General features: G+C 43.8%; 1 protein-coding gene across 1 annotated transcript; it reads left to right on the top strand.

Annotated features, from left to right (window-relative positions):
• Positions 1-803, top strand: Ifnb1 (interferon beta 1). The gene has a single exon (XM_021628072.2). The coding sequence runs from the start codon at positions 58-60 to the stop codon at positions 613-615; it is 558 nt and encodes a 185-aa protein (XP_021483747.1). The 5' UTR covers positions 1-57; the 3' UTR covers positions 616-803.
• Positions 804-10,786: the final 9,983 nt, after the last annotated feature.

Below are 10,786 nucleotides of genomic sequence, written 5' to 3'. Positions count from 1 at the left end.
TTTGGCAGCCCTCGCCTCATCTTGCAAGTAGCAGTCAACAACAGACCATCATCCATCATGACCGACAGGTGGATCCATCATGTCGCGCTCCTGCTGTGCTTCTCCACCACAGCCCTCTCCATCGACTACAGAAAGCTTCAGCTCCAACAAAGCAACGTCACTTCGACATGCCAGGAGCTCCTGAAACAGCTGGATCAAAACATCTGCCTCAACGACAGGCTGGAATTCAAGATCCCTGTGGCGGTGAAGCACCCACAACAGATGGAGAAGAGTTACACTGCCTTCACCATTCAACAGATGCTCCAGAACATCTTTCTTCTCTTCAAAACAGATTTCTCCAGCACTGGATGGAATAACACCATCATTGAAAGCCTCTTGGGTATACTCAGTGCGCAGGCAGAGTCTCTGGAGACAATTCTCAAAGAAAAGCAAGAGAAGGAAAAACTGGCTTGGGTGACTGCCCCAACTACTTCACGCTTGAAGAGCTATTACTGGAGGGTGCAAAAGTTCCTTGAAAACAAGAGGTACAGCCGCTGCGCCTGGATGGTGGTCCACGCAGAAATCTCCAGGAACTTTTACATGATTGAAAAAATGACTAAGAACTTCCAGAGCTGATGGCTCTGGGACTGGGTGATGGCTGCAGGCAATCTTTAAGCATCAGAGACTCACTCTGTGACTGGTAGTGAATGTCCTGCATTTGAAAGGTCAAAGAAAGACTTTGAAATGTTATTTATAACTTAAATTATTTTTTTTACTCTTTATTTAAATTCTAACCTTGGAAAATAAAATATTTAGATACAAAAGTCAATATGGCAATTTAATTTCTACTGAATTATATAGCCATCTATGTTAATAATTGCTGGGCACCTTTTACAAAGTGTTCTTTGTAAAGCACTCCTAAAAAAAAATAGTTTAGTCTCTGACTCCTGCCTTCGAGGGATTTAAAATCAAAGGAAGACACATGCATTCCACAAGGTAAGAGATAATAGGAGTCCTAAAGCTTCTAGGGAACTGATACTAGTATTACCTGCCGTGGGCTTGAAAGAGGAAGTGGCAAGCAGGTGGCTCTGGAGCCAGAACCTGGGGTACTTTCTGCTTCTACTCATTCTTGGGGCTCTGTGCTTATAAAGTTAAAACCTGGGTAGGCATTTGGGGTGGCCAGAGTTACATACCAGCTGTTGCATTTACCCCAAAACCTTTGCTCTTAGAGGGGTGATCCGCTCCAGTGCGTTTATAAAAGGTGCATGTGCCTCCAAACCTGCAGAAGTACCCCCTATCTGAAAGGGCCTTTATCTTTCTCCTCATGATTTCCCGGGGAAGCTGAGGGTATCTGTATTTCCAGGGAAAAGGTATCAAAGAGAGAGAAGTCTCTTTTCTATCCTAAACGCCTCAGGAGTCTCTTCTTCCATTTACCTCTCAGAATTATCTGATCCTGGCCCTCAACTTTGTTCACACAGAGTCCTGGGTTCACCCTTCCGGGTTGGCTTTGCTCTGCAATTCCAAAATGGCACACTCTCAAAGCCAAATCCAAGATGGGTGGATCAACTCAAGAATGGTCTCTTAGTGGGAAGTGAGAAAATATGAGAGAAGGAAGACAGAGAGCATCAATTTCTCCAACAACTGGCCTAGGAAAAATCTAAATTTTCAGAAAACATTCTGGTATATGGCCAGCATGTGCCAACTGGCTAAGTTTTTGTCCCTGTATCCAACCCTTAGTAGCTTGGACTTTTATGATTTCTATTTCCACATTCAGCAGCTACGTCTTAAGAGATTCTAATCAAATGGGCACTGTTCAGAGCACCTATGGGCACAATTGATTTGATCCACTTCACATATGCCTCGGGTAGAAATAATTCTGTTATTTCATGTTCTAGGGCAAGCACAAAACCAAGTCTCAAAAAGACCTGGTAACTACTCCAAGTTCTTGTTGCTAATAAGTGGAGGCTTTCCGGAGGCAGTGCAGTGTGAAGAATCGTGGAAGTTACTGCTAGATTGAGGCATTTGCTCTTAGAGCATCGAAAAAAAAAAAAAAACTCTGAGAGCTTCATCTAAAAGAGGGAACACCCCATTGAAGAACTCTGTCAGGGGACAAGATATTGCTTACTCTACTAACAGCCCAGGGCTCCCCTTTCTGACTCAAAGTGTGAAGCTATGGAGAGTCATCACAGTGAACCCGTACGCATGGGCCCAACACAATGAAGTGGCCTAGAAACACAGTACTGAGTTCCTCCAGCTTCTTACCCCAGCGTTCCCAGAAGCTCTTCAGAAGGGCTGTCTTCTGTCCAGGGGTAAAACACAAGTTCAGCGTATAGAAATGCACAGAACAAGCAGTGTCGAGAGCAGTCAAGAAAATGATGCAAATGGCTCAGCAATGGGGGCGTTTTGCTGTCTTCTCTGGGTCATACAGTAAAACTGAGAGAAAGCTATTTGTGCATAATTTAAAATATGGTCCTGGCTGAGCTCACTAGCGATCTAGAATGCCAAAAGTATGTCCATCACCAGTGGGGAACGAGTGAAAATCCCCAAAAGATCAAAGCGCATCTCAAAAGAACCCTAACTTAAAGGGTGACATCTGCCTATACTTAAACAGGCAACTGGGCATGGAAGCTATGGTAAGGTGGTATTATTTTAGCTGAGGTCAGCACGCCCATAAGGATAAAACTCCAGGAAAATATCCACAGAGACTTGATATAGGAAGATAAACCTAGAAGAAGAGCAACACAAAATACAGAAAAGCATCTACGTGGTGCAGTTTAAGTATCAGCACATCTGTATTTTATGGATGGGACTTCTGTTTGTTCTAGAGCCCCCACGTGTGTGTTAATGTGTTTCTTGAAGGCATGAGTCAGGTACAAGAGAAGTTCAGGACCATTTTCTCATTTGCATACCTTTCTTCTTTCCTGCTTTCCATCGCGTGACTCGAGTCTGAGAAAATGTGGCTGCCTCGTCTATAACTGTCCAGCCTCCGGAATTGGGAGCCAAAATAAACCACTCTTATTTACAAGCTACTCACTCCTGGGTCTTATGTTACAGAAACACAAAATGGTTTAAGATAGCATGTTTCAGGGTGTTAATTTGTTTCGAGAAGAGAGACAGGGGAAACAACCCCACAACTTGCCCGGACATGTGATGCTCTCTGGACTAAGTCAGAAAGTAACAACTTCCTGGTGGAGACAGAGCAGACTCTTCAGAGCAGGCAGTCTTACTGGAAACTCAGCATTGTGTATACCGGCATCAGGACATTCTCTGTCATCTCCTCCAAACCTCCAGCAAAGACGGCTACCCAAGCTGGGCACGGTGGCCAGATAGAGTAACACTGTGAGACTCTGTCTCAAAACAAAACCAGTCAAAGCCCTTACATGTGCAGAACATATATAAACCACAGGAAGAGCCCAGGTCCACCTGTCAAGCAGTATGGGGAAAAGACCACAGTGGGGTGACCAGACCTTTGTAATGAACTAACCTGATGAAAACAGAAGACTGGGCAATAACAGAACACCAGCTCTCCCGTTACCTTCTGCCGCCTCGGACCGCCATGAAGGCATGGAGGCATTGTCTCTACACCTGTGGATTAGCAAAGGCAGCCTTATCAAGCTCCTGGGTACTACGGAGAGCCTCCAAAGTAACAGGTTGGGCGTAGAGACAGAAGTGTTGCTTGGACACCTGAGCAGTGTGGGCATGTAGATGCAGGAAAGTCTAAGCACATGTCTGTATCGCCTTTTTGTAGTTGATGAAAACGATGTTTAGATCAGTAAGTAGGCGTTAAGCGCTTTCAGGTACCCAGAGAGCAGCTGCTGTAGATTTACTCATAAAGTGATTTAGGAAAATAAGAAGCATGCCATGGACTGAGAAAAAAACATTTGCCAATAGCTTATCTGCTAACACGCTTCTATCCACATGTTTTTAAACTTTTATTAATTACACTTTATTCACTTTGTATCCCCCCATAAACCCCTCCCTCCTCCTCTCCTAATCCTACCCCACCCCCTTCTCCACGCATGCCTCTCCCCAAGTCCACTGATAGGAGAGGTCCTCCTCTCCTTCCTCCTGATCTTACTCTATCAGATCTCATCAGGAGTGGCTGCATTGTCATCTTCTGTGGCCTGGTAGGGCTGCTCCCCCATCAGGGGGAGGTGATCAAAGAGCAGGCCAATCAGATTATGTCAGAGGCAGTCCCTCTTCCCATTACTATGTAACCCACTTGGACACTAACTGCCATGGGCTACATCTGTGCAGGGGTTCTAGGTTATCTCCATGCCTGGTACTTGGTTGGAGTATGAGTCTCTGGGAAGACCCCTATGTTCAAATTTTCTGGTTCTGTTGCTCTCCTTGTGGGGTTCCTGTCCTCTCCAGATCTTATTATTTCCCACTTCTTTCATAAGATTCCATGCACTCTGCCCAACAGTTGGCCATAAGTCTTAACATCTGCTTTGATAGTCTGCAGGGCAGAGCCTTTCAGAGGCCCTCTGTGGTAGGTTCCTAACTTGTTTCCTGTTTTCTTCTTCTTCTGATGCCCATCTTCTTTGCCTTTCAGGATGGGGATTGAGTATTTTAGTCAGGGTCCTCCCTCTTAGTTTCTTTAGGTGTACAGATTTTAGTAGGTTTATCCTATATTATATGTCTATATGAGTGAGTATATACCATGTGTGTCTTTCTGCTTCTGGGACACAGGGACTATCCACATATTTTTAAAATACTCTGGAAGTTAGAAAATAGGCCAATAAAATGGCTAATGGCTAATCAAATAAAATACAGGAGTATCAAATAAGTACATAGAGATAGTAAAGCCATGCCTGGAGACTTAGAGAAGGTCAGGCTAGAAAGGACTTTGAAGTGGCCAGTTCCACTATGTGGGCCTGCTGTGGTCACTTCCCTTCCGTGGATGCCCGCCACGTCACGGGCTGCATCTGCATGTGAAGTGTGGGAAATTTGCTTGGGAAAGATGACAAGGTCCTAACAAATTTGGATTTCTGTCTTTTCTCTCTGAGTGTGAGAAGTGGAGAGGTAGCCAGCAGTTACGAGTAACTCACAAACACACTCATGCCCATTGCAGACATTTTCTCTAAGCCTGTCGCAACGCTCATTGACCTGTAAAAGAAACTCTTTCCTTAGTTCTCCGTGTTGCTTTCAAAACATCGGTTTAATTGTCTTCAATACCCCAGAATTAATAGTTTTAAGCAAACAGCAGCACAGGACAAGAAGTGCCGTCCAGATTTCTCTTAATTAATAGGATCGAGTTAATTACTTAACTCCTTACTTGATTTGATGGAGAGTACTCCAGAAACTGGTTCCCACCGAACAGCTTTCCCCGCTCAGCCTGTTCTGCTTCACTTGTCGTTGTCTGAAATCCCTGCTGGTTCACAAATCCCTGTGCGAGTTCTCCTGGAATGCCCCAAACACTGCTGAAATTACAGTCCCTCATAACTGACTTAATTTAAAACAAATACAGCATGCTCCAAAATGAACAGACAGAACACAGTGAGAGAATAAATCTTCCAGCCACGTAGAACTGATAAGAGATTTGTATCAGTAAAGACTCTCCATACTCAATGGTAAGAAAGCATGAAGACCCACTAAAAGATGGACACCTTTCTGAACCACCACTTCACCAAAGGAGACACTTGACGAGTACACCAAGAGGGTGTGGGACTTCTCGGGCCTAGGTAATCCAATCTAACCCACAACAGGCAATGCTAAAGACTTCTCATGATGGTCAAGGTTGAAAGAGTCAACTATTGACAAGACTATGCAGCAAATGCAACTCTCATTCACTATTCCCCAAATAAGAACTGCAAGCTGTTTTGGAAAGCCATTTTGGCGTTTCTTAAAAAAAGGTAAATGTTTACCAAACATCTGCTTCAAGAAGTCCTCTCCCAACAAGCAAATTCTGTGTCTGTGCAGAAACTTGCGTGCGAATGTTCCAGGAGCTTTATGATAGTCTGAAGCTAGAAATTGATAAACCACATATCACAATTGGACGAATAATTAGATCCATACAGTGAAATATTATTTAGCAGGGAAAAATATGAATCAATAATATATGCAGTTATGTTAACAAATCTCTAAAAAAATCATGCTTAATATAAAAAGGGGATCCAAGTAGAGGGTTAACCACACGCTAGGGATGGGGCCCCACACCCAAGGGTACTGTTTTGTTGTTGCTGTTTGTTTGTTTGTTGGACGAGAAGTTGGGTGCGTGGAGAAGTAGAGAGGCAGAGTCTGAGAAGAGGTAGAGGGGTGAACACAATGAAAATACATCATGTGGAATTTGAAAAGATAAAATACTATTTTTAAAAAAGAAGGTGGTCCAAAGGGAGTAAACCCTGTAACCACTCTGTTTTTATCAGAGTCTAGAAAGAAAAACTAATCAGTGTGACATAAAGCAGATTGGTGGCTACCTGAGGTTGAGGCAGTGTGAGAGATTACAAAGTGACACAGGAAGAGTCTTGGAACATCTATGGTCACCAGCGTGATGGTGGTAATGGTTTCAGAAAAGTACATGCTTGTCAAGACTTAACAAAGTATTTGCCTTAAATACATATCGTTCATTGTGTCAGTTTTACTTCTTACTAAATTCAAGTTCCATTGTGCAAGTATAAACATCACCCCACAGACACAGCACACACCCTCCTGCACATCATTCACACCTCACACATAACGCATGTACACCACAGACACAACGTACCACAGGCACAACACACCGCAGACATGCTCCACATAACACACACACACACAACTACCACATACAGCAGCACCTTACACACCACACATATACAAAACACACACATACACACCATGCACACATAAATTCCACACCACACACACACTTACAATCACCACAAACACACATACACACACTCACACTCCCCCGACAAACACCACACCTCACGCACACACAAACACACACATCACTAAGCTACACTGTGTTTATCTATTCAAACGTCATCTCTCTCTCTCTCTCTCTCTCTCTCTCTCAGTGAATGTGAGTACTTCAGCTATGAACATGATTATGCAAATATTATTTATGTCCCATCTTTTACTTATTTGACATACATGCTCAGAAGAAAAATTGCTGGATCATGTAATATTTGCCAATATTTGCAATAATAGTATAATGCAAACATAACAATGATAAATCATATTTCTTAAGGAATTATTTTCTTTGATGGATTCTGCTGAAGGATAGATAAATGACTGGGGGTTGGGGGGGGCGCATCAGATAGATCATCTGATATAATCTGCCTGACACCCTCAGAGCACTGATGTCAGAGTCGAGGGGATAGGGTAGGAAGCTCCGCTGCCCACTGCCTCACACCGCAGTATTCCAGCCCCTCTGGCTTGGTGCCAGGAGTCTTCTAGGGGCTTGTTGAGGCACAGGCACATCACAGACGGGGCTGCTTCCATCCCCATTCAGAAGAGTAACCCCGCCCCCTGCTCTAGAGAGAACAGCCAGAAACTCCCATCTCCTTCTGCTCCTCCCCAAACTCAGATAACATCTGCTCTGAAGGTTCTAAAGGTAACTGCGCTGAGTCATCCAGCTCCCTGGCCGGCTGCGTTTCCTTCTCTCAACCACTCCAGCCTTATCCTGTACAAACACGAAACCTCTACAGGCAGTTTCCTTTTCAAGCCTAGCCCACGCTGCTTTCGTTATCTCACAGGAATGTTGAAAAATGAAAACGGGCTGCATTGTTCCACTGAAACACAGCGTTATTTCTTTTTCCCTTCACTTTTTAACCCATTAGCTCATTTTATTTTTAAAGGAAAACTCAGAGGTAAGACAATTTTCAAAGCAGAAAATAACTTACTTATCTAAACGCATGAATAAAAAACTATGACTTTAAAGGTTCAAATGTTTAAAAAACAAAACAAAACAAAACTGGGTATGCTCTGGTGACGAAAGCCCTGAGAGCTGGTGTGGGCTTCGGTATTTACTAACTGGACCCTGTTGGACACAGTACATTAATTAGAAATAATACCACCCATATTCCTTTAGGGTTGCTCTGAGAAGCCAGTAGGCTGTCTGACTTGGTCTAGCACAGACCAAATAGATATTATGGGAATTTCTTAGTGTCAAATTCGATGCACTCTCCAGAGCACCATTTCTAAAATCAGTGAGGTCGCTGATGAAGAATTGTGTCACAACAGAATCTACATAATTGTCACTATTGCCAAATTTGTGGATGTTGGGGAAGGATTCGTATATTGAACATCGGTAATGACACACAGGCCCAACGGTTTCCTGAAACTCCGATTTCGATACACGGCTACTTAAAAAACAACAGCAATTACTTCAAAGGTCTGAAATGTCAAGAAAACGGTGGATAAAGGACAGACTCAGTTGTGGGGAAGCATGAGCAGCAGGAAGGAGGACCAATCTTCACTTCTCTCCTGTGTCTCTGTGTCCTCTGCTGTGTCTGAATTGGGTTTGTCACTTTATATGTGGTACTAGACACCTGTTTCTGTCCATCAGTTTCAGGGCCAGCACCTCTTCCTGTGAGTGTCAGGCAGATTCCTAACTCTGGGAGAAGAGCTGGCCTGGGCCCCTAACAATATTGTTATCTCGTTCCCACAAACACAGATCAGGAGTAGACATGTGTCCCCAAAAGAGGACATAATAGTGGTAGGCCAAAATCATGGTAGGCTTCTGGAGGAAAGAGAGCTAGCAGTGGGTGCCCCAAGGTCAGGTGGCCGCCTGGAGCTCGCAGCCTGTGCGTGGTTGGCCTCTAGGTGGCGCCCTTCTATGGCAAACCAGATCAAAGGCCAGCAAAGGGAAAGATGTGCCTGCAATACCGTTTGCAGCAGATGAATATCACAGGATGTTTACATTGCCTGAGTCTGAAAATAATAAAGGGGGCTGCAAATAATCGAGAGACCTACGTATCCAGGCAATGAGCTGTCTCTTAGCATAACCCAACTGTTACGTTTTCGCCCCAAATCTTGGGAGGGTTACACCATAGGCTTACCTGTCAAAGTAGACAGAGGCCTTCTAACTTGTGCCTGGCTGGGCCATTTCTTGCTCCTCCTCCATGAGCTGATGTTTGTTCATTAACCAAACTCAGAGATTTATGAGGAAAACTTCAGCCCTCCCTTCCTGAGTGTTTTAATCTGGAGTTTAGTGGAACCCGGAAAAGAAGATGACTAGGACTTCCGTGTTAACTGCCCTCTCATTTTTATTCAGATAATCCATAGTAGAAGCATGTAGCTATGTCATTCAGTGCAATTCAAACAACATTTCCAGATGCTGTATCAGCCCTGAGTTCAAGCAGATAAGCAGATATGTGCGCTCTACTCTGGAAGCTCATTTCCACAAGGAAACAGATGTGTAGGTCTGAAGTTGATAGGTTGATAAATATCTTTCTAACAATGAACAATTTCCTGCAGAAACCCAGCTGAGAGCGTGACCCTGTCTATCTGATAGGATCAGAACAGACTTTATAAAGGTAATAAGATTTGAATTTGGACTTGAAAGTATGCTAATATTTTTAAATGAAGAGACAAGGACAGAGAACACCATAACCTATTCAGGAAATGCCATGAAGTATGGTGCTACAAGAAAGCAGGGACTGAGTAAGAACGCGCAAAAGTGGAGCTGAAAATTAAGGTTGGAATGCATGCTGAGGGCCAAGAAAGCTGGGTTTTTGAGCGGCATTGTCATAACTTCATTGTGGATAGAAGCCTCGGGTCACAGCTAGAAAGGGTAGATGGCAGGAGGGTGAGACTGGGAAATGGAGAGGATGCTGAGAGTCTAGGCTGAAGATTTGGTGGCCTGAAGCAGAACTGAGGGTAAGTTTGTAGACACGTACCCAGTGATCAAGTCTTGGTCTCTTGGCTTCATCTGAGTTTCCTTTTTAAACACTTACAATCCAGTATTACCACTCTCTACATGGCCAATGTCTGAAGGTACTAAAAGTACAGTTTTTGACAAGACCAGAAGCAGCAGTTGGTCCCATGCTCCCTGAACCTTCAAGAAGGCATGCCTCTATAGCAGTGACCTTCTAGAAATAGCTGGGCATAAGAAGTCATTTGAGGAGGTTAACCCAGATTGACATCTTTCCCATAAATGTGAAGTATAGACCATCAAAGAACACTGTTTTAGTTGTATTTAAATTGTTTTTCAAGCAACAGTAAAAGACCTTCCCATTCCATGGAGGATATTGTCAAACTTTCAACTGACTGTAGAGGACATGTGCTCTTCATGCCCACCCATGGCAGCTCTACCTGACATCCTATCTCATACCTGCATGCATTCAGTGCTGGTAAAATTTGGGGGTGACATATCTGATTTCTAGAACTGTTATAACAAAGTTCCCTAAGCTGAGTGGCATAGAAAAGCGGAAATACCCTGCCCTGCAGTCCTAGGAGAAGAATATCCAAGAGCAAGGTGTTGGAAGAACTGGTCCTCTCTAGGGGCTGTGAGGATCTGTAATGCCTCTCTCCCTAACTCCTGGAGGTGTGCTGACAGTCACTCTGTCTCTGTCTTCATCATGTTTCTCCCTGTGTATATGTGTCCCCTAATCTCTCCCTTTACACAAGGGTATAGTACTATCCTTGGCCTTTCCTCCTCCAGCATGACTCATTCTAATTTACCTTCAACAACCCTATTTCAAAGTTGTGAAGCATTGGGGACTTGAGTATGTGGGTGGTGAGCTGAAAATTCAGCCATTAACACAGGGGAAAGGTGAATTGTGGGGCTCTACTGGATAAGATTGAAGTTGGTCATTTCTAGATAGCCAATTATTTGCTAGGTCTATTATGATAGATTCCCTTTTCTCAGAGGGGTTTTAAA

The sequence above is a fragment of the Meriones unguiculatus genome, chromosome 12 (assembly GCF_030254825.1).
Source record: "Meriones unguiculatus strain TT.TT164.6M chromosome 12, Bangor_MerUng_6.1, whole genome shotgun sequence".
In the NCBI taxonomy this organism is placed as follows: Eukaryota; Metazoa; Chordata; class Mammalia; order Rodentia; family Muridae; genus Meriones; species Meriones unguiculatus.
This window is presented reverse-complemented; position numbering and strand designations above follow the sequence as displayed.

Coding starts and splice junctions, on each gene's coding strand:
- Ifnb1 (XM_021628072.2), top strand. CDS start 58: ATGACCGACAGGTGGATCCATCATGTCGCGCTCCTGCTGTGCTTCTCC.